Source organism: Polypterus senegalus, chromosome 7, assembly GCF_016835505.1.
Source record: "Polypterus senegalus isolate Bchr_013 chromosome 7, ASM1683550v1, whole genome shotgun sequence".
Taxonomy (NCBI): Eukaryota; Metazoa; Chordata; class Cladistia; order Polypteriformes; family Polypteridae; genus Polypterus; species Polypterus senegalus.
The window spans coordinates 69,071,048-69,096,650 of NC_053160.1; the positions used below are offsets into that span (position 1 = coordinate 69,071,048).

At 37.5% G+C, this 25,603-nt stretch overlaps 1 protein-coding gene across 1 annotated transcript in view; it reads left to right on the plus strand.

Annotated features, from left to right (window-relative positions):
• The first annotated feature begins 19,072 nt into the window (after positions 1-19,072).
• Positions 19,073-25,603, plus strand: part of coq2 (coenzyme Q2 4-hydroxybenzoate polyprenyltransferase) — a 52,340-nt gene continuing 45,809 nt past the window's right edge. The window contains exons 1-2 of the mRNA XM_039758821.1: positions 19,073-19,174; positions 23,224-23,421. Of these exons, the coding sequence (XP_039614755.1) occupies positions 23,240-23,421 (182 nt within the window). The 5' untranslated portion in view covers positions 19,073-19,174; positions 23,224-23,239. The remainder of the gene's footprint in view (positions 19,175-23,223; positions 23,422-25,603) is intronic.

A 25,603-nucleotide genomic window follows, 5' to 3' on the forward strand; every position in this document is an offset into this window, starting at 1 on the left:
AATAAATGAATTGGTGACTCCGCATTGGCTAGGCATAAGTGAGTATGCATTCTTGGTATCTCCTCCAGTGTTGGTACCAGTGCACACTACAATTACCCACCACTCTCAATTGAGCTAGACAGACTCAGAAGATTGATGGGTAGATGAAATTGGGTGGTCAGATAACACCTATTCCAGTGTTTCTAAGATGCTGCAAACACAAATACCACTTCCCTTGAACCTCAGAAGCAGTCCAAATCCATCCATGTACAAGGTGAGCTCAGTAAAACAGGCATCAAGACACAAGGGAATTGGAGAGGACACAATGTCTCTATGAATTAAGTTTATTTGGATTTATTCTGAATATTTTTGTTCACTTGCTTTTCTATACAGCTTTTTGTTTATTATTTATGTTCTTGGTCGCCATTTTGCTAAAACTGTCATTGCCTGTTTGCAGGATGCCAGTTTATATATAATTTGATGACATGTTAATGACATTTTATTTAAGAACTAGGCGTTGTAGTGACCTCTTGTAGATTCTTTACATACAAAATCAAAGAAAGGCTCTAATAATTATTAAAAGGGTAATTTGGTGAGATATTCCTGCAATACATGCTCACTTCCTCAGCTCTGATTTTGAGTTTTGCAGTTTAAGAAATTTCAATCAATTGACTGAGTCTTGCACATCCCACACAGTGTTTTGAGCTTTAACATCTGCTACTTGTAAAAATCAAATAAACCATCAGCAACACAGTTCTTATTTTTGTAAAGGTAGTCATACTGATTATGCAGTGGTATTTGATGAAGTTAAATGGTTTAGAGGGCAAAAGTAAATAATTACAACATAGTATAGTGGGTAAACCGGGCAAAAGGTCATCATTCCACACCCAGAGCAGAGAGCAACTACAGGAGTGTCCCCCCAACTCCCACTGCCAAAGACTCATTAAAATACTGCAAAAGCTAGACAATTATCTGTATCCAAGTCAATCCCTACCAAGAACTTCTTTTGGTTGCAGCTGGACAGCACTATGAGCACAATCTGAAATGTGGTCAGCAACACTACACACTCTTGAAATAGTGGTGTGTCACCAGCTCATTTTATATCTTATTAATGTGTTGGTTGTATGCCTCAGTAATTACAGTATTGCACTTTCACCCAAAAGGGTTCAGTTCAATTTCTGCTGCTCCGAGCAAGTCACTTCACCTGCCTATGCTGTGATTATAACAAATAAACAAACATAAATAAATTACACAGCATATTTTGCTTGTTTTCACTATAGAAAAGTTCTGTATAAAATAAGTATTTAATCTTTCAGTCAGCTTTTTGAAAATATCATACTAATAGCCCAGTTTGCTCTTGCATAATCAAATCAACCAATTACAGTACAGTATGTTAGCTAGGGCAGTCCACCAGAGGGAAATCTCACTCAGACAGCCACTTTTTTGTTGTAAACACAACAATATATTCCAAGGAAAATCCTTCAAACTTAACCCTATATGAATTAGAGAGTCATGCAATAAGAAATCTCCACCTAAACTGGATCTTTATATAAAATAAAACGGTAAATAAAATACAGCCTTACTTTAGTATTATACTCATGAATTCTTTTCAAACTCTGAACAGATCTTCACATAGACAAAAAAAAATTCCAAATTCAAATACTGCAAAACACCGTGCTACAGAAATTGGATTAGGATATTTCAGCTAGGGTGAAATAAGTCTTCTATAAGCAGTATAGTATAGGATATCATCAGAGGTTTTTCATAGCACACTGTTATCCCAGCTGGTATTACCACAAATAACACTGTTGAGGCATTAAGAATGACTTTAGATGCAAGACTATCTGATATAGAAATATTTTTGCTCAAAATGGTTTGAGTGAAGACCATTCTATACACTAAACCTGGTCCTCAGAGCTCTTTGGGAGTTGTGCTAACCAAGGTTGCACCCTTTATTTATTTATGTATCTACTGTATTTATGTATTTATATTTAACTTGTGGAGAATTGTTGGATTAACTTTGCTAGTACCTGAAAGATTTCACATTTTTTTAATAAATGACTCATGTGAAAGGGTACAGTGAGACACACAGATCCAGTGTCCTAGAATAACTCCCCATACCTAGTCATTGTCTTTGTGGAGTTTACATGTTTACAAGTGTTCATGTGGAGGTTTCTCCAAGTTACTCTTTTTGAGAGCATCCCCAAAGATATTCATGCTAGGGTATTTAGGAGTTACAGTTTGCACCTGTTTTTGTGTTTTTGTGACTGTGTCCTGTGTTAGCATATTATACACATTAAAACACTTTATGACAATTATGTCTACATTAAATAGTTAGCTAGTTGTCTTTCAGATTCTCCCTTTAGGTTATGGATGATAGGTTTGTAAGGACAGTTGAACTTTCTCATATTAGTGAGGTTCTGTGGGACAGTAACAATGGCAGTAGACTATATAAACCTTAAAGCTGCCAGATCAGGTTCTGTCTATGTAATACAAGTCATTTCACCTGCCTGCACTACTATTGCAAAGCCACATGTAAAACAGTTACTTATAAAGTGTCTGGAGATGGTGTTTCATGTAGAAAAACTCTATATGATATAAAGGTTGGTTGTGTATTTGGATTAGTTTCTTTTAGCTACACAAAGAAGAATGGCGACCATATTCTACTCTCAGGTCACAGGGTGAAGAAAAAATAATACAGACCAAGAAAAAATGTCCTTAAAGAGATAACTGTGGCATTAAGAAAGCTTGGAACTGATTAGGCTGAAAACTCTCACTTGAAAGAGGCATTTCCCCATCTTACAGAAAACGGTTTGTATAAGTACAAAGAAATATTGGAATTCTCCATAAACAGGTTAGACGTCTCTGTAGCCTATCCTGTAATTAGTGAACTCAATGGCATTTAATTTTTTTTCGACTTTTATGTTTTTACAGTTCCATGCAGAAGCATGTTTTACCCCCATGGAGAAAGTAAATATGAAAAAACATACATTAAGAGTAACATGTTCTAGCAGGACTAACAATGCTTAAAATATTCCATATTACAACTTCTTGCTACTGGTCACAGCACACTGTTTCTTATGGTTTTCATTTCCACTGTTAATCAATGAAACTTATAACAGTAATTTCTTTAAAACATTTCACCAACAATTCTGTATGTAATGTCCCATCTGTATGCTGTATGTTATAGCAGCTAATACCGAATAAGATGACCATATGAACATGAAAGCATGGTAAGAGCCATGAAGGGCTGAATGCAAGTTAAACTGAAGTAAGATTGCTCATTTTAAATTGAATATCAGTGGCACTTTAGCTAATCAATGTGGACTCATCCCTGTGGTCTTATGCAAGGTTGTTCTGTGAATTGCTCTCCACAGTAATGCTGTGCAATGTGGACTTAATTGACTGACACACTGTGCAGACTGACTTCATAATTTGAAATTCCAAAAAGCACCATATGTTTTCTATACCTGCTTATTCAATTCAGAGTCACAGAGTACTTATTATTTCAGTTGCAAGATAAATGCCACTTTGTCAATGTAATGGATGGGATTTTTCAGTGATTACAAGACAAGCTGCACAGACCTTTAAAATAATAGGCTGGGTTAAAATAGGAATTGGCTATTTATTGCATGATTTAAGGAAGGGTGAAGAACATTTTGATGGTTACAATGGTAACTTTAAAAGTTGGTTGCCTTTGAACTAAACCTTTTCCTGTTATTACTGAAAAAATGGTCTGTATGGCAAGACTGATAGTGTGGTTTGTCTGTGCATGTAGTTCCCTACTATGACTGTTAAAGTGAAGCTAAGGCACTTTGTCTTCTCACAATAAGTGAAGACCAGAAGACACAGTATACGTTAAAGATGTTAAGAACTTATGATCAAAAACATGGGTTGACAAATATTTTATAGAAACCATTCACTGATATAAACAGATTTTTAAAAGACATTGAAGGGATGAGGTAGCTGTCTTTATGACATTTATTAATGGAATACCCCTATTGTTTTCTAGTTTTAGATGCCTAAAATGTAGCTATTAGTGCACTGAATCAAAGCCTATTGTGCGTATGGACTCTTGGCAATTCATGAACGTGATATAATCTCTTCATCAAGTCAATCAATCAATTTTCTTTATCTGCTTTCCTCACTACAAGGTTGCATAGGGCTAAGCTTCAGCTGAAATGATCAGACTATCATCTTCAGTTCAAAAACTGTATAGTCAATGAACATTACATCTCTACTCTTCAATGTGTCAGCAGCCTGTATGAGCTTGTCCACTGCCTTTGCTGTCCATTACTACAATTAAAGTTGCTTATCATCTTGGGTCTTCTGTTTCTTGAGAAAGGAGCACATTTAGTCACAGCCAAGTGATAATCTGTAACAGTGGACATAATAAGCTTTCGCGTTTACGGTCCTTGATTTAAGAAATCAGAAGCTAACATTAATGCTTAGTGGGATTTAAAGTTTAGCTAAAAGTGAATGACTGTCCTGAAATATCAACAGAAATGCTCTCAAATTAACTAGAGTTTTTCTTCAGTGAGGATAAAACAAAACAAGTAATATAATAAAGACACTCAAAGCCTCCTGAAATGCATCTTCCTCAATTAGAAGTTAAAGCTTTCTGTTTACTGCACACTTCAAGATCAGATTTTTCACAAGTTTTTGGTTTTTTTTTTTGCTCTCAAATCCTGGAATAAAACATTTCTTAGTGTAAAGCAGAACAAGCTGATCATTTTGGATCATGCAGATGACGTTATGTAAGCGAGAAGTGAACAGAGGGTTTTCAATGTTCCTTTTTTGTTATGGCGTATTTTTATTGAAAAACACACAGCAACTGAAAATCCCCTAGAGCAGAGTAAAGTCCATTATACAGAATTACATATTCGAGAATAACTGTGAATCTGTGAAGAAGTGAAAGTACATAGATGTAGATCAGCAGTGAATCATTACACATATGCACAGCTGAAGAGTCCAAAAGTAACATATAGCACAGTGATTAGCAAATGTAACTTTGTACTGATCTGGACATTATTTAATTTGAGTAGGATTATTTTGTCCCAATGGAAGCTACTACTTCAAAGGACGTTTATGTAAAATTTCCCACTGGGAAATTTATATTTCCTGTCCATTCCATAATAGGTAAACACAGCATTACACAATAGATTCCATTCTCCTGCTCTTTTATGTTTTTGACAATTCTTAATATCTGGATGATTCTGTTTTATGTTGGTAAACTGTCACCACATCAACATTGACCTCATAGCTCAGAAAGTAATGGCAATTTAAAACCATCTTGGTGAAACGTCAACTTTGTTGTTTACTTAAAAAGTGTAATATACTGTACATTGCTTTCCAATTTTTTTTTAGACCTGCTGTGGTGACAAGAATGTGATGCTGCCACCTTGTGGAATTATTTGTTGCTACACCTTAAATATCAACTATCAGGAAACACCTCTATAGCCTAGGTTATAGAATTCCCCAAAAATAAAGAGGAACTAAAAGTGTGCTCACACACTCTTTCTATGTGTTTCTGTTTTCCAAAAATAAACATCTGATTTAAGCAGGGTGTCAGTCTTATCAGCTGCTTTGTTTATATTTTTATTTTGTCTAAACAGAATACATAGCTTAGTACCTAAGGTGCTGGCATGCAAATACCATATCTGTGCAATCCCAACCACTTACAGATTTTGTGAAAATTATTTAAGATGCCATTATTGTAAAAATAGAAATATGGAAATAAACATATTGTGCAGATTTTGTAACTCACTTTTTTCTGACACAAGCTTCTGAAATATTTCATTTTCAAAATCTGACGGTTCTTTTTGCCCTTAACAATTCTTCACAGCATATTAAGTAAAACCCGGGCATGGTTTCAGTGATGGACCCTTCATCAGCAAGATGAGGACGTAGATGTACACCCTGTAACGTTGGAGCTCTGCAGCTGCAAGGGCCATTCCCCAAAGTGGTCTACAGGTGATATTAAATACAAAATAAATTGTTTTTTTATATCTAGTCACTTATCTGTTTTTTATGTTTATTTCTATATTATGAAGGCACTGCAGCACAGTAATTAACACTTCTGTTTAACAAACCCAGACATCTGGCTTCAATTGAGTGTTTGTCTGTGTGTTTCTACGTTGTCCCTGTGTGTGCATGGCTATTTCAGTTGGAATTCTAGTTTTCCTCCTCCTCCATCCTAGAGTCATGCATTTTGGTTTAGCTGGAAATTCTTAATTGGCCCAGAATTAACATGATTGTGGGATTGTTTGCAAGTTAGCCCAGCACTAGGCAGATACTAGCACATACTTGGCCGTGTGCTCAAGGAATGCACCAGTCAACTGCCTGGTGTCCTCACAGATATCTTCAACACATCTCTGAGCTAGTCATCAGTCCCAGCATGCTTCAAGTCGACCACCATCATACCAGTGCCGAAGTCATCAGTGACATGCTTGAATGACTACCAACCAGTTGCACTCACACCAATCATCATGAAGTGCTTCGAAAGGTTAGTCATGTCACACATAAAGACTAATCTCTCTGCCTCCCTTGACCCTCTTCAGTTTGCATACCGCTCAAACAGGTCAACTGAGGATGCCATATGCTCTGCCCTTCACCTCTCCCTGACACATATGGATAAAAAAGACATATATGTCAGGATGTTATTCATAAACTTTAGCTCCACCTTCAACACAATCATCCCTCAACAGTTGGTTATAAAACTGAGCAGGTTGGGCCTCAACACAACCCTCTGCACTTGGATCCTGGACTTCTTGATAGAAAGGCCCCAGTCAGTTCGGAGGGGCTGCAACACTTCCAGCAACATCACACTGAGCACTGAAGTGCCACAAGGCTGCATACTTAGTCCACTGCTCTTCACCCTGCTGACTCATGACTGCACAGCCAAACACAACACCAACCACATCATCAAGTTTGTGGATGATAAAACGGTGCTGGGACTGATAAACAGGGATGATGAAACAGCATACAGAGATGAGGTGGAACGGCTGACCGTATGGTGTGAAGACAACAATCTATCTTTCAATATCAACAAGACAAAAGAGATAATTGTGGACTTCAGAAAATCACACCCTGCCCACATCCTACTCAGCATCAACAGTTTAGATGTGGAGAATATTAAGGAGTACCAAGTTCTTCGGTGTGCACACAACTGAGGAGCTTATGTGGACACATAACACCTCATCATTAATCAAGAAAGCCCAGCAGAGACTACACTTCCTGAGGCGGCTGAAGCGAGCAAGTCTTCCCCCTTCCATCCTCACCATGTTCTACAGAGGCACCATTGAGAGTGTTCTGACCAGCTACATCACTGTCTTGTATGCCAACTGCAACATATCCGACCACAAGTGCCTGCAAAGGATAGTGAAGACAACAGAAAACATTATTGGCACTGACTGGTGTGGCCGGCCATCTGCTCGTCTCGCTAATCTATGTTTTAACTTCGTTTTTATGTATTAGTTTATCTCAGCGGCCACTGTCCTATGATCGTGATTCTTTATTTAACATATTTTCTTGCTTGCTTTCCTCTCCATTTTCATCTCCTGATGGGGTATTATGTGAACCTCCACCTTTGTTTTATTCATCTCCTAACTTTTTCACCTCGATGCCGGTGTTCACCTGTATCAGAGAGCTGAATGCCTCTTGGAGCAAACGCACCTGCCGCTGCCGTGGAAGAAGAGCCAGTTTTGCTGTTAAACAATGCCAACTCAAGTACCAGAGCTTGGATTCCCAATGCCTGCGAGTTGTCTATGACCCATCTTCTCCTGCACAGGACTCTCTGGTCCATAGGCACTAGATACCGGATTTAATTTCTCCATCTCAAGGTGGCATCACTCTTCCTTGGTGTGCTCTCAAGAAATAAACGCTGCTAATCTTCGCACGCTCACCCATGCTCGTCCCGCAGCATACTCTTCTACTTCTATCAAGGCTACTCTTTTGAACATGAGATCAGTGTCTAATTCTGCAAGACGTCATTATCTCAAATAAACTAGATTTCTTTTTCATCACTGAAACCTGGGTTGTAAATGGTGACTCTTCATGTTTTACTGACTTGGTACCATCAGGTTATTCATTTTTAAAGTCTCTTTGGCTGACTCGTCGTGGTGGGGGTATTGCCACTGTTTTTAAAAGTATGTTCTTGTGTCGGAGGCTAACAAGGGGTCCGTTTAGTAGCTTTGAACTGCAACATTTTGAAGTATGCAGCTCCAGTTCTTCATTGTTTGCTGTGGTTTATAGACCTCCTGTAAATAATGATATCTTCATTTCTGAATTCTCTGATCTCCTGGCTGATATTACCCTCTCCCATAACAAAGTATTTATCGTTGATGATTTTAACATACACGTTTGTTGTCAATCGAAACCTTTGGTTAATGACTTTTTATCACTATTGGACTCATTTGATTTTATCTAGCATATTAATACGTCAACTCACTCTACCGGTCACACCCTTGATCTCACACTTACATGTGATATTTCAGTTAATAATATTGATTTATGTGATGTTTCTTTTACTGATCACTTTTTTATAATGATGGATTTGAATATTACTGTTGATGTTCCTACTACTAGTTGTGCTTCACGCTCTTCTCGCTTTTAAAATTCTTCTATTACATCCGACTTTAAAACCATATTCTCAAGTCTTAATGTACATGTTCAATATGATGGTATCAATGATTCTGTTTTAGAATTTAATTCTTCTTGTAAAACGGTTTTAGACTCAATTGCTCTGCTCAAGATACACTGTAATATGGGAAGACCTGCTCCCTGGCTAAATAAAACTACACGACCGCTACGCCACACCTGTCGAACTCCGGAACGGCGTTGGAAAAAAGATGAACTGATTGTTTCTAAACAGGTTTTTCGTTCTTCTCTATTCAACTTCCAGGTTGCAGTTAAGAAAGCTAAACATGATTTTTTCGCTGATTTAATATCCCGTCATTCTAAGAATTCTAGGGTCTTATTTAATTCAATTAATGCGGCCATTCACCCTCATTCTGCGACAGGATTAAATAGTACTGTTCTTTCATGTGAGCAGTTTCTTTCATTTTTTGTTAGTAAAACTGATACAATTCACTGTGGTATTGTTCCAACTGGCTATGAACTTCCTAATGTTAATCATGGCATTGTCTTGGAATCTTTTTTTGCTTGTCTCACTTTCACAGTTAAAAAGTACCATTGACACCCTTAAACCCAAACTCAGTCCTCTTGATATTGTACCACCATGCCTCTTAGTGGAAGCCTTTGATGTTCTTGGTCCATCTTTACTAGCCAATATCAATGGTTCTATTAGTGAGGGTTTTGTGCCCTCATTTTTTAAACATGCTGTGGTGTGTCCCTATCTAAAAAAGGCAGAAAAAGATCCTGGAGTTTATCCAATTTTTACCCGATTTCCCAATTGCCATTTCTGGCTAAAATATTAGAAAGAATTATTTATAATCAATTGGTCTTTCTCCTTAACTCCAATAATTTATTTGAGCTCTACAAATCTGGCTTTAGGCGTTATTATGGTGTTGAGATGGCCCTCCTGAAAGTATTCAATGACATCTCTATTATTACTGACTCAGGTGGTGCTGCAGTCCTTGTCCTCCTTGGCCTGTCTGCTGCCTTTGACACTATTGACCATGAGATATTGCTGTTGTGGCTTGAACATCTTGTTGGGCTTGAAAGGGCTGCTCTTTACTGGTTCATATCTAACTGGTAGACACTTTTCAGTGACTTTAAATTCCTTTTTTTCGTTTACTGCTCCTCTTAAATGTGGTGTTCCTCAGGGATCCATTTTGGGTCCTATTTTATTCTCTATATACCTTCACCCAATTGGAGCTATTTTTAGGAAATGTAACATTTCTTTTCACTGCTATGCTGATGATACACAGGTTTATATTCCCGTCTGCAATTCTGCAATGAATCAACTTCACAACTGTCTTTTTGAACTAAGATCCTGGATGGCTAATAATTTTCTTGATCTGAATCAAAATAAAATGGAGGTACTTATAGTAGGTCCATCAGCTAAAGCCCAAATTGGTCTTGGACTTCTCGGCTCTTTCTCTGTCTTTTGCAAACCTCAAGTCTGCAATCTTGGTGTTATTTTTGACAGTAACCTCTCTTTTGAGAAACAGATTAATTCTGTAGTTAAGAGTTGCTTTTTCCAGCTTCTTCTTTTAGGTAAGATCAAACGTTTTTTATCTTCTAGGGATCTTCAGAAAGCTACTCATGCTTTTATCGCCTTGATTACTACAACTCGCTGTATTCTGGGATTAGCAAATCCCTGATACGCAGGTTACAGTTGGTCCAGAATGCTGCCGCTCGCTTTCTGGTTGGGGCAAGAAAGTCTGATTCTGTTTCTCCAATATTAGCTTCTTTACATTGGCTGCCTGTCAGTTTTCGAATTTATTTTAAAATCTTATTGCTAGTTTTTAAATCTTTACATGAGCTTGCTCCTGCCTATTTATCTGCATTGTGTGCTTTACACCAGCCGTCTAGAGTGCTTAGATCTTCTGGTCAGTTGTCTCTTGTTGTCCCTCGTACCAAATGTAAAACTAAGGGGGACAGGGCTTTTACAGCTGCTGCTCCTCGTCTGTGGAACTCTTTACCTCATCATATAAAGGAGTCATCTACAATTGAACTGCTCAAAACAAGATTAAAGACTCATTTCTATTCACTTGCTTTCCGTTACCTTCAGTAATACTGATGGTTTCCTCATTGTGATTATGTAATCTTACTTCTATTTATTATTTACAATATTTTATTTGTGTTCTTTTATTTTATTTCTATTTATGTTATTTATGTTAATTGTATGTTTTTTTCTTTTTTTATTGTAAAGCACTTTGGCCACAGCATTCCTATGTTGTTTTAAATGTGCTATATAAATAAATTGACATTGACATTCACTACAGGACATATTTTACAAACGCAGTGTCCGCAAAGACCCCTTACACCCCTCACATGGACTTTTCACACTTCTGCCATCCAAGAGAAGATACTGCAGCATCAGTGCCAGATCTGACAGGCGGCAGCTTAGTTTTTACCCCCAAGCTGTCAGACTCCTTAACACCATGCTGCCCCCTGGGATCTTCCACACTGCCTCAACCACCACTAAAAACAGAACTTTTATACATGAAAAGCACTGTCCTGAAAAGATGAGTGTGCATGTAGAAAAGAACTGAAAATCTCATACTGACCTTTAAGTATTTTGCACACTGCACTTTGACATTCTTTGACACATTCTGGCCTGTCATTGTTTAAACATGTCTTAAACAACTATTATCATACACTGATAATTTCTGTATCTATATCTTTATTATATTACATATTTATTGACCATATTTATGTACAGTGGTGTGAAAAACTATTTGCCCCCTTCCTGATTTCTTATTCTTTTGCATGTTTGTCACACAAAATGTTTCTGATCATCAAACACATTTAACCATTAGTCAAATATAACACAAGTAAACACAAAATGCAGTTTTTAAATGATGGTTTTTATTATTTAGGGAGAAAAAAAAATCCAAACCTACATGGCCCTGTGTGAAAAAGTAATTGCCCCCTGAACCTAATAACTGGTTGGGCCACCCTTAGCAGCAATAACTGCAATCAAGCGTTTGCGATAACTTGCAATGAGTCTTTTACAGCGCTCTGGAGGAATTTTGGCCCACTCATCTTTGCAGAATTGTTGTAATTCAGCTTTATTTGAGGGTTTTCTAGCATGAACCACCTTTTTAAGGTCATGCCATAGCATCTCAATTGGATTCAGGTCAGGACTTTGACTAGGCCACTCCAAAGTCTTCATTTTTTTTCTTCAGCCATTCAGAGGTGGATTTGCTGGTGTGTTTTGGGTCATTGTCCTGTTGCAGCACCCAAGATCGCTTCAGCTTGAGTTGACGAACAGATGGCTGGACATTCTCCTTCAGGATTTTTTGGTAGACAATAGAATTCATGGTTCCATCTATCACAGCAAGTCTTCCAGGTCCTGAAGCAGCAAAACAACCCCAGACCATCACACTACCACCACCATATTTTACTGTTGGTATGATGTTCTTTTTCTGAAATGCTGTGTTCCTTTTACGCCAGATGTAACGGGACATTTGCCTTCCAAAAAGTTCAACTTTTGTCTTATCAGTCCACAAGGTATTTTCCCAAAAGTCTTGGCAATCATTGATATGTTTCTTAGCAAAATTGAGGCGAGCCCTAATATTCTTTTTGCTTAACAGTGGTTTGCATCTTGGAAATCTGCCATGCAGGCCGTTTTTGCCCAGTCTCTTTCTTATGGTGGAGTCGTGAACACTGACCTTAATTGAGGCAAGTGAGGCCTGCAGTTCTTTAGACGTTGTCCTGGGGTCTTTTGTGACCTCTCGGATGAGTCATCTCTGCGTTCTTGGGGTAATTTTGGTCGGCCGGCCACTCCTGGGAAGGTTCACCACTGTTCCATGTTTTTGCCATTTGTGGATAATGGCTCTCACTGTGGTTCGCTGGAGTCCCAAAGCTTTAGAAATGGCTTTATAACCTTTACCAGACTGATAGATCTCAATTACTTCTGTTCTCATTTGTTCCTGAATTTCTTTGGATCTTGGCATGATGTCTAGCTTTGGAGGTGTTTTGGTCTACTTGTCTGTGTCAGGCAGCTCCTATTTAAGTGATTTCTTGATTAAAACAGGTGTGGCAGTAATCAGGCTTGGGGGTGGCTACGGAAATTGAACTCAGGTGTGATACACCACAGTTAGGTTACAAGGGGGCAATTACTTTTTCACACAGGGCCATGTAGGTTTGGATTTTTTTTCTCCCTAAATAATAAAAACCATCATTTAAAAACTGCATTTTGTGTTTACTTGTGTTATATTTGACTAATGGTTAAATGTGTTTGATGATCAGAAACATTTTGTGTGACAAACATGCAAAAGAATAAGAAATCAGGAAGAGGGCAAATAGTTTTTCACACCACTGTATGTAGATTACATAATACCTTACATTGCATCAATTTTGTCTTTGCACAATGTCTTGTCTTGTTTGTGTTTTAATTTTAATTTTAAATTTAAACTTTAATTTTAATTATATTTTTAATTTCATTTTAATTTTTTATTTGCACTTCATGTTGTTACACCATGGACCCTGAGCTTCGCAATTTCGTCTATCTGTATACTTGTACAGTATATGGTTGAGATGACAATAATGTTTGCTTTGACTTAGAAGCACATAGTCCAGGGTTGTTTATTGCTTTGTGTTTGAAAATAGTATGTTAAGATTTATATACTAACTAATTAGGTATGATGCTACAGTGGCTAAGGCACTGGGTGATAAACTCCAAGGCTGCCGGTTCAGTTTCTTCTTATCACTTACAGTGTACGCAACCGTAATCATTAATCTGCCTATTCTCCAAATGTCAAAAAAGTACTGTAAACAGGTTAATGTAATCTGACCATGTACGTTGTCCTGGATAACACCATCACCCAAATATAAAATAATTATTATAAACCTCCAGGATCAGCTTACAACTGTGTAAATGATCATGATTTCATAGTGCCCTCTTACATGCAAGTTAAAAATGTGGGTTTTTTTTACTTTCTTTGAAGGGAAATTATTTCATGAAATAATGCCCACATTAAAATTGGTCATTGACAGCACTCCCCAAACTTTTTTGTATGCAACATATTAAGGGCACTATACATCCATTAAATGGCCATTCAAGTTAAATGCTGAACTAAGTGATGTACCTCTTTGCTGGGATGAGCTTACTTGGAAAGTTTTTGTGACAGAGTAACCACCTATCATATGAAAAAGTAGAATTTAATCAAGAGCCAGTTAATTGACAAGTATCTCACTAGTGACAAAGCTCTACTGAAATGAAGGAGATGCCTCAGAAAACCCAGTTTTGCTTTATATTTTCCTCAAGAATCAGATATGATAGCCATACTGAGCTTAATCTTACATAGACAACTGTTAAACTTTACTAGCTCTGCAGCAATACAGTGACATTTTGGGAAAGGTCAACATTTTTTTTTCTATAAATTGACTATGTCTGTGACCAAACATAATTCTCTGAAAACGTACATTTGTGAATCTTTTTATACTGTTGACTTTTAATATGCACAGATCTTCATTCTGGGGTGAGAAATGTATAAAGGAAGATTGAATTAACAAAGACACAATGTGGTACATTATTCTATTCCTGGAAATGTAAGGTGAAACCAACAAGCAATGCACCAAATTGAAAATCTAAAAATGTCCCTAATTGCATCAATGGAGATGGATATCTGTGGCTATTTAGACAGCAGGACTGAATTGATTAAACCCTCTCATTAACCTACCATTCTGTTTTCCTACTGAAGTTAATTCAACCTATCTCAGATATCTTTCTGAAATTCAACACATCACTGACAATAAAATTGTGCTCCAGTGACCAGAAACACAGCTCTATCTTCTATAATGATGCTCTCCATATTGGTAGCAACCTAATCTTCTTTAATGTCAGGACAGTTAAAGGTATTAAAACACCTGGTGGCAGATGTGATTCCAATGACTGACATCCAGGTTTTCTGTTCTTCCTTCTTTCTTTTTGCATCCACAACTTTGTAGAAAATAAGGCAATTGGAAAACATCTGCCAGATCTATACCTTTATTTTCTGTATGGTAATATGACCACCTTTGCTGCCAGTACCCCATATCTCTTGGAAAACAATCCTTATTAACATCTCTGGATCCTTAAAAAATTCAGATTTTCAGCATGTTCAGTTTCATAAATTCCTTATACCAGATTCCTCACAAACTTTATGCTATACACTTGGTCTATATCCTTTTTGTTCCTTAAATACATCTGGCATATTTCTTCCTTTGTTTTGGGATTGTCTCCCATTTTCTACCTTTTCATCTGCCATCTTTGTCAGCCTGGTTTCTGTTACCTCAGTTAATATTCCATTTCTGCTCTTCCCTTTGCATTTATCTAGCAGAGGCAATATTCTCTGGGAATGACTACTGCAGAACTAGTTCTAGCCTCTTGATGAAAAGCCTGATTCTCTTCATTTAAGCTCACTTGAACTTTCAGTCGAACAGATCAAAAGTTCATTTGGCTCCAATGTACAGAAATGGCAGGCTGCTGGAAGTTTGGTCAGTAGCTGGCTGGCCGATGATTGGTGTTGTGTTTCCATTTTTGATTCTTAAATAATTTGTTTGTTATACTCCTTTGTTGCTCTAGGAACTCCTCAGTCTGCCCTGACTGACTTCCTCGTTTGCACACACATTAAAGACTTTGATCCTCCAGGGCCCTCTGGGTGGTTTGGGTAATATGGGTGGAATGGATGGAGGGAAGATACCATGAGAAAGGGGTTGTTTTCACTTATCTATTTTCTTACTATTTTTGATGTTGATGTATACTTTTGATTTATTCATGATTGATTATTCTTATTTAAATTTAATAAAAATTTGATCATAAAAAATAGTAACATTTAACTCAGCTAACCATGTGTTCTGTAGTTTTAACCCATACGGAGTCTCATCATCACAGTGCACGTTGCAGTGTGGAGATTCTAGAGGCACATCATGCCACAATGAAAAGATATTCCTGAAAAGCCCTAAGAAAAAAGTTTTCGATGTGTTTGTATCACTAAATCACTACTAAGTTCTAAGTTATCCACAGGCATTGACACTGTCCTGTAAGGAAACAGACAGTGAATCATTCCAAGAATTGTTATCCTAGAAAAATCATTCTAAAATCCTTCCTTCCATTATCCAACCCGCTATATCCTAACTACAGGGTCACAGGGGTCTGCTGGAGCCAATCCCAGCCAACACAGGGCGCAAGGCAGGAAACAAGCCCTAGGCAGGATGCCAGCCCACCGCAGGGTACGCAGACACACACACATCCACACACCAAGCACACACTAGGGACAACCTGCATGTCTTTGGACTGTGGGAGGAAACCGGAGTACCCGGAGGAAACCCACGCAGACACGGGGAGAGCATGCAAACTCCACGCAGGGAGGACCCGGGAAGCGAACCCGGGTCTCCTAACTGTGAGGCAGCAGCGCCACCATTCCACCCACATTCAAAAATCAAATCATAAAATCATTTAGGATATCACAGTGAATTTCAGCATAACAACACCAATGGCTCTGCATTTCTTGGTTTGTCTTGGTGCCAATGGCCAAAAACAGAATTCATTGGAAAGAAGAAAGGTGGAAACACTTGATAACTAAATAGAACACTGATGACCTTCTCAAATTTGCAAAAAAGACTGGGATGATTTTCAAACACAGCACTGCAGTCTAACACATCAACTTCATAATAACAGCCATGCATGGTAGTGATACCATTACTTTGAGGTATTTGGCAGTACTTTACTACTCTTGACAGCTAGTGTCTATGCTATCTCTTAAAAAAATCAAACTGTTGTGTAATGCCAACTCTGGTGGGTTTGGTTATCTACTATGTCCTAGGAAAGTTTAACCATTTCTGAGGCTGGGTATCTATAAAATCCCCTGTGTTGTATTTAAAAATGTATATACTGTAGATAAAAGGACCCAAATGCATCTTGCTTTGGTGACCCTGCTATATGTAGTAGTAGATGTATGAAGGCTACCTCATACAAAGGTACAAAGACAGCCTAATCCCTCTCGTCTTGTACCCAGTACAATTCTCCACTAGCTCCTCTTTCTTGCCACTGGCCCTCCTCTCATCACTGTGGGTCCATAGTCACACGCATCTTAACACTGTTCCAGTCTCTTCATGATATTATATCTCCCTGAGACAGGACTCACATGACTAAGCATTATTTTGTCATTATCAAAACCACAGAAAATCTAAAATTAGAATTTGTAAGGCTTTTTCATTATCACTAATGTAGTTATAAGTCAAGCAAAATGACACCATTTATTGGGCCTGAATTGCCTTGAAAGCTTGCATACTGCAGTCTTTTTAGTTAGCCAATAAAAGGTGTCATTTTTCTTGACTTCTCACTACACATTCATAATGGCTAAGACAGTACAACACCATAGTATCACTATCACTACTAAACAAGCACTGGTACAAGTTTTGTTTTAATCTTTAACCAAAGGGCTGAATTTTTACTAAAGTCATACCACCTTATTTTCTTAATGGTAAATGGTAGGTTAGGACCCTGTTTTGCACCAGATGCTGTTAGGATACACACAGAGATCCTGAACTGTACAAATAAGCTAGAATATGGATGGATAGGTTAAAAAAAAAGAAAACCTTTGCTTTTGTCTCAGACTTGATTGCAGTATATTATATACACATGATTTTAATCTAATGGCTACGAATGTCAAGGAATTTTGAAAAGCCTTCATAATTAAAAAAAAATGGTGTTTTTGTCTGGTACAGACTTTATGCACTGTGCCTTTTCAAGAATGCACCCTAAAGAAAATTCAACTGGCCAATGGATATACAGAGAGACCAACAGGTGGCATCCTTCAATTCAAAACACTGTGTACATTACTAAATGGCTGCTTTGAAATCACTTCAGTTTTTTTTTTTATGTGTGGTGCCTCCCTACTCTCCTGTACAAGAAAACCCCCACAGATTACATACTGTTTGACTCATCTTAATGTCTAGTGATGTTGAGTTTTTTGGGGTTCCTTGTATTTTTAGCCCTAAAGACAAGAAAACCCCTCATTTGTAGACTACTTTAGACCATATATTCTGCTGGAAATTGTGCCCTTATGATAAAGAGAAAACCAATAGATGTCTTCAGCAAAAATGATCAGAAGAACTTAAAGTTGTGCATTTCTCATCAACCTGGGGCTATTAATGGGATACAAGGGGTCAAAATTACTCCTTTCCAAAGAACTTCAAAAAAAATTGAGATCAATAGTATACTGTAGGTATGTGGAGTGCCATTTGTTGCTATTTCAAGGTTGCTGATAATGAATATGATGGTATTTGTGATACAGTATTTGACTATTTACTGGTAGTTCTAGCCCTCTAAGAGCCACTCACAGAAAATTAAAAATGATCAGTTTCAAAAATAAGCATGTGGGATATCATTTTAGACTATTTCAAGGTTAGTAGTTTGTAATATGATGTTATTTTTGATTTTTTATAATTATATAATAATATAACTTTAAACAATTCAATTGAAACCTACATTTTAATATTTCAAATATCTAAATATTCTTGTTTATATTGTACTTCTACCTCATGAAATAAATCTGTATATTTCTTATGAACACCCTGAATTAAGCCGGCTAATTCAAACTTTTTAAACTGTTGCTGAATGTCTAAGGGGGCAGCAAGGTGGTTAACACTGCTACCACACACCTTCAAAGATAAAAGGTTCAACCCTCAGCCTGATCACTGTCTATGTGGAATTACGTACAGGTGCTCCAATTTTTCTCTTATAACTTAAATGCAAATATTTGATTAACTGATGACTTGTAGTCCTAGGTGTAAAATAACAAAGTACAACTGCTTTGTTACTTTACTTAAGTACATTTTTAAGCTACTATTTCACTACTATTAATTTCATTCATGGCTTTCACTTTTTCCCCCACCACATTCCTAGGTTAAATAGAATACCTTTTACTTCATTACATTTTCCAGCAAGTCCTTATTATTTATTTCACACAACAAACTACTATAAATTCATAAAACAGACATAACAGGTATGTTGTCAGTGTTGCTCAGACACAGGCAAAAGAATGGCATCTATTATTTAAAAATAAATGTGCAATAGCGTACCTTCCAGCACTCATTTAGTAAGTCGTTCCAATGCTTCCCGCTCACTGCTGAAACACTGAAACTGAATTTGCACTTTCCCCATGGTGGTACTTGAAAACAGCCCCTAAAAAGTCTAGTTTCAAAAATTTGCCTTCAAATTGAAACAAACATGTTGGGGTAAGCTTTTTTTACCCTCTCCTTAAGCTATTTTATATGGAGTCTTTTTAATCTTTAATCTTTTAAGATTACAAATTATATATTTTCCCAACAATATCTATATATTGTATGCATAAGATATTGCTGCATATTCTTACAAGCCCAATTATTGAAACACTAATTGTGTAATAACCAAAGCCGTTATTCGTTAAGCGTTCAGAAAATAACTACGTAAAAAAACTGTTTGAAGGAATGAGCAGTGGCTCTCACTTGTTTGTAGGAACGAAAACGTTTCTCCAGCGCATCCGGAGGGACACGTAGAGGCTGAGCAACGAGCAAAGCAGGAAGTTGCTCGATGCCTGTAAGTCCGCTTGTTCAAATATTTCAATTTTACATTAAATGATTTCATAAGACAAAGGAATGGACTTTAAACGTGTTACATACAAGCGAGATTCGGTACGGGTGACCTTTGTTTTAAGTGTTGTCATCTCATTCTACTTTGCATGTTTACCCACAAGCTGTATTTTATTCTAAATCGGGCATTCTTAGTTCGGTTAATTTAAGGTCGTGTTGCACGCACGTAAACAGTATTTTTATTAGCGGCTCATTCCTAGTTATACACTAGTTAATGACTTTGAGAAAGCTCTTACTTTATAAAATGTAACTGTGGTATGAACCTTAATAAAGCCTCGTTAATACGGTGACGTTGGTCCAGCAGGTCTATTCAATTCATAGTTAGCTCATTAGTGTTTTCATGGTTTGATACAAAGGTTGGAGAAGTTTGACGTTAACAGATCAAAGCGAGCTCAGTAAATCTTTTGCTAGACCCATTCTTCACACTTAAGCTATTAAAAATGAAAAACTGATTTTTAGAAAGTCGAGTTGCATTTGTACAGAATTAAGATGGTTTTTAAAACTTAAAGAATTTAATGAGTACAGAGTGGTCCTCCGTTGATTTAAGTTCAGTAACCATTTTCTTGCTGTTGATATGGTCAGTCGCAGTACAGCTCAGTTGAAACGTCCATTGCAAGTGTAACTTTAGTAGCATCGTTACACGGTGGCCAGTGCTGCGGACTCACAAAGGAGCCTTTTATCATCTGTACAGAGTTTGCAGGCAACATCTACTGTATGTTGTTTATATTGTTTGTTTAGTTCTACCTGTTTTCTTTTATTGTTATATATGTGATAAGGCACTGACCGGAGACATCTTTTTAATTACGTTGTACTTGTGACAGTGACAATAAAGGATCATTCATTCATTCATTCCCCCATGATGGTCCAGTTCTCCTCCAACACCCTCAGATACTTCCAGGTTATCTTAATTGGTGATTCAAATTTGGCCGACCGGGGATGCCAGAAATTGCAAGTGGCTTTGGGGGGTGGTATTGGCTGAGCAAGATGTAAGATTACTCCATGGAAAATGTAATCATTTTGTAGAGCTTTTAAAAAGTTTACTATAAATGCCTCAAACCATTGCTTATCATTTAGTATGAACAATCTGACAAAAACTTAATTAAAATTAGCTTTAGGAATTTGTCAACACAATTTTATACAATTGGAAATCTCCAGCAACATATTTATATGTTTGCAAATATTATAGAGACAGTCAAGTGTTAACTATCAGGGTACAGTAATTTCCATTAAGTAATAGAAACCGCTTCCAAAAACAGCATAATTGTAGCATACATCACTCACTATAGTAGTCCTGCATTCCACCTTTATGCCCCAACATTACTTAAGCTCCAGCAAAACTAAATGCTGTGCACAGTGAAGAGTCCAGATTTAGTGGCCCTAACACTTCAAGGATTTTGTCAATAGTACTTTTAGCTGTATATTGTGTGAGTGTATGCAAACTCAGTAATTTTCTGTAATTTTCTCCTTAATGCAAATGCACAGTCATAAGCTCACTTTTTTTAAACATCTTTACATTCATCATCAATAAGTGCATATTAAGATGTAGGTTGTGCATGGGAAACTTTTTTTATTTTTCATAGGAGTAGGGAAGCAACAGACTCAAACAAATCATTTTATATATATATATGCTCATAATCTTTGTTTTTTGGCAATTTGTCAAGATGATTCATAATTTCAGAATTATAGTTAGCAATTTAAACAATTCCAAAAAAAATACCCTGGTTTTGTCTTTCTTTTTGCCCATGCAGTGGGATATCTTGTTTGGAACAGAACCTTACAAAGTCAAGGACTGCCTTAATAAGCTTGAATATACATTTGCGTTATCTCTGTTTAGTTGATACAAACCTGTGCTTTTTCCATGATTGTTATTCATCTGCCTGTGTGCTTCAAATCTTACTTGTGCATTTATGTGCGGTTTACTAACTAGGAGTCAGATTTGTAAAACTTGTGCTGGCACAAAAAGATACCATAAATGTGCATACATAGGATTTATAAAAGAAAACTTGATGGGAGAATGTGCGTATATTTACGATAACTCCGGCCCATCTGTATTTAACATTTCGGAGTAACTTGGAAGTGATGTCACCTTTGATCAAATGCAGCTACACCAGCTAAATGACGACTCACACGTATAATAATTCATATTACCGTGCAGTTATTATAATGTGCGTTGATGTGTCAAACATTAAATCACAAATGTGATGAATATGATGTACAGACGCTTTTTTAGTTCATTTTAAAGAGGGCCAGTGCTGTGTATTTACACTGAAAAAAATTTTCAGTGGCAGTTTCAGAATGTGGGAGCCAATAATGGAAATGATCAGGCCATTTGGCCTAAAAAGCTCCTCAATCCTGTTCAGTAAAATATTCAGTCCAGTTTTGAAGAACCCCAAATTACAACTGTCTACCTCCCTACTTAGTATATTATTCCACAAAACTCTGGTTTGTTTAATTGAGGCAGGCATTATTTAGTGTTTCTGCTCTTGTCTTGTTTATTTTTGTAGTCTACTGTGCAATGTTTAGCACATAACCCTTGGCACTTCACAGTTCCCAGCTGCGGTGCCACCTGCCTGAAGTAGGCATGTTATGTAGATTTCCCCTTAATGTTTGTGTTAGCATGATCTGTGATGGCCTACTGTCCCTCATAAAATTGTTGCTGCCTTGCACCCATTGCCTACCCTATAGCGCTGATTCCCCAAAAACCTGTGCTACTTGAAACAGATGTAAAACTTGATGGATACCTACATATACCTGCTGTACCCTGAAAACCCCACACACATGCATATCTCAAATTCACTCATACCAGGGCAATTTACAGCTACCAATCAAACTGGCACACATGTCTTTGGGATATGGGAGGAAAACAACTACCAATACAGACAGTGTAAGAATGTGCAAGCGCCACACACACCCTAACAGAGCCAGGATTTAAGCTCAGTCCTCTAGAGCTGTAAGGCAGAAACACCACTGCTCGACCTTAATTAGCATTCTTTAAATTGCCATGTCTGATTTTTATTCATGTATTTATTTATTTGTACTTAAGAATCAAAAGGTGATGATGTTTGGAATTACCATGCCATAGTAAATACAGTTCTTGAGGGCTTGTTATGCTGGACCATATTTGCCATATGCTTTCAGTCCTATTCATCCATCCATTCATTTTCTGAACAGACATAATCCAATTTTTATCTCAATCAGTCTTTATTTTAAATAGTTGCCTTCTGTTTTTCTGTGGGGTCTGCTTCACTCTCTCTAATTTCTTTCCTCGTTTATCTGTATATCTAATTTATCTGTAGCTTCTTAAAATACCTGGAACCTTGAGTTGAACTTTAAACAATCAATCACCCTTGCTTATTTACACTGTAAAAGATAGAAGATCATGTTCCTCCAGGAAAACCTTGAAACCAAGTTGCTGGTTAAAGACACACCTTGTGTGGTCAATAATTAGTTGCTGCCTCCTTCTCTGTTGTTCATTGACAAAACCTTGATAATAAAATTCTAAAATTAGGCTCAGACAATTCTGGTAGGTTTGCTAGTAGATGGACTGGAGAGGAGAGATTTGTGCTTTATTCTGTTTACTCTCCTACCCTCTATAAACTGTTCTTTTTACTTCTTTGAATTTACTTTCTGTTATATTTCTGTGGCTTTGAAATTATTCTTTGTACAGCTGCAAATCTGTGCTTGAACCTTTTAAGTGACAGACTCCATCTATCTTTGCATCATCCCTTCCTTCATTTTACCATTGCACACAGTAAATTCTTGTCCAGATGTTGAATGTTTTGTTAAAGAATTCCCATTTTATTCAGCTAGATGCTGTTCTCATTGCAGACTTGCTTGTTTTTTGTTTCTTGATTGTTTGTATCCTCTCTCCCAAATGCTTTAGGTGCTATAGTCGCCCTCTGCGATCATAAATGTGTTCTCTCAGTTTTATTTTTTCTGACTACCATCATGTGTTGCTCCCTGCAGGTTTCATTCATGTTTTTATGTATTTTCCAGAAACTTATCAACATCTATGGAGCATTTGGTTGATATTAAGTCCAAGTCTGTGGAGGAACCCATGTACTGTATGTCCTGGGCTGTCAAGAACATGCTTTGCCATTTCTCAGTCAGCTATGCCTCCAGGCTGGCATATTCTTGGAGGCATAAGAGGTGTATTTACAACTCACCACTCAGGAAGGTCCCTGTCTTCATATGGTGAATCCTGATTATGAGCTTTTGATCACCACCATGCGAACTAAATTAAACTCACTACTTTTCTCGTAAAGTAGAATGTGTGGCTTATCACACATGGCCCAATTTTAAGTCACTAGAGAAATCTCATTAAAATAACTAGGGTTGAGGTTGCAAAGATATGATATTTTTGCTTCTGTTTCAGCTATTCAAAATAAAGCAGGGTTCTTCTTCAATAACCCAAGGGAGATCAATAAACAGTTTTTGGATTTATACTTAGATTTTTTTTTTTTAAAGTCTTACTTGGCTTTTTCTGAAACTGATTCCTTCTCAACAAACCTGTCCCTTACAACATTCATTAGTACACTAATACTTTGACAGATCTCAAGGAGTTTATGGATTTTTGGCATGCTGGTATGTCCCTATTTTCTGCACTTTCTGGAAACAATTACCTACCCCCTTTCCTCATTTCTTGCACACTGTGATTTCTTGCACTAGAATGAACCTGTTAAGTAATACAACCATGGTAACTTTCTTTGTAAAACAAGAAGCTTGTTGAAACTGTTGTCCAGTTTCCTTAACAAATTCTCGTTTAAAGTTGTACCTGAAACATCTTACTCAGCATGTGCTGCTGGTCATTCCTAAATAAATACATACAGATCTCTTTCATTCTTGTCAACTGCCAGATAATGTGCAGTAGCTCATGTACACTATAGAACTTGCACCTATCCTTCCATGGTCACCTGCCCTTCTGTTGTTAGTTAGATGTGGAGAAGGCATTTGACTACACAAATTGAAACTTCTTTTGGCAAGTCTTGTGCCAGATAGGATCCAGGGAAGGATACACTGTATTCATCCATTTACACTATAATTCTTATTAACTCAGTGACATCAGAACACTTCCAGATTTTCAAATGTGTCAGCCAGTAGCATCTGTTCATGAAGTCTGTTTAATATGCTGATGATATTTTTTTTTTCTGCAGGATGCCCTGTCAGAACCAACCTAAATGTATATATAGCCTGTTTAGTTTGTATGAGGCTCTGTCTGAATATTAATTAATTGCCCTTCTTCCATTCTGTCATCAGTCTGTTCCCTCTCTGTGTAATACCATTGTCAGACACAAATATCTATATCAACATCTGCTGTGTTTTATAAATCAGGCCTGTATTAAATTGCCTCTGTATTTTTAAGAGTGTAAAGGAATGTCTTGTTTTCTTTTTTTTTATTTTCCTTATTTTACACTCCAGGCTGTGGGAAAGAGTAGTGGAACCTAGGTTAAGAAGGGAGGTGATAATTAGTGAGCAGAAGTATGGTTTCATGCCAGGAAAGAGCACCACAGATGCGATGTTTGCTCTGAAGGTGTTGATGGAGAAGTATAGAGAAACCCAGAAGGAGTTGCATTGCGTCTTTGTGGACCTGGAGAAAGCGTATGACAGGGTGCCTCGAGAGGAGCTGTGGTATTGTACGAGGAAGTCAGAAGTAGCAGAGAAGTATGTAAGAGTTGTACAGGATATGTATGAAGGAAGTGTGACCATGGTGAGGTCTGCAATAGGAGTGACAGATGCATTCAGTGTGGAGGTGGGATTACAACAGGGATCAGCTCTGAGCCCTTTCTTATTTGCAGTAGTAATAGACAGGTTGACAGACGAGATTAGACAGGAGTCCCCTTGGACTATGATGTTTGCTGATGATATTGTGATCTGTGGTGAGAGTAGGGAGCAGGTTGAGGAGGCTCTGGAGAGGTGGAGATATGCTCTAGAGAGGAGAGGAATGAAGGTCAGTAGGAATAAGACGGAGTACATGTGTGTAAATGACAGGGAGGTCAGTGGAATGGTGAGGATGCAAGGAGTAGAGTTGGCGAAGGTGAATGAGTTTAAATACTTGGGATCAACAGTACAGAGTAATGGGGATTGTGGAAGAGAGATGAAAAAGAGAGTGCAGACAGGGTGGAATGGGTGGAGAAGAGTGTCAGGAGTGATTTGTGACAAACGGGTATCAGCAAGAGTGAAAGGGAAGGTCTACAGGATGGTAATGAGACCAGCTATGTTACATGGGTTGGAGACGGTGGCACTGACCATAAAGCAGGAGACAGAGCTGGAGGTGGCAGAGAGTGTGACAAGGATGGATAGGATTAGGAACAAGTACATTAGAGGGTCGGCTCAGATTGGAAGGTTTGGAGACAAAGTCAGAGAGGCAAGATTGCGT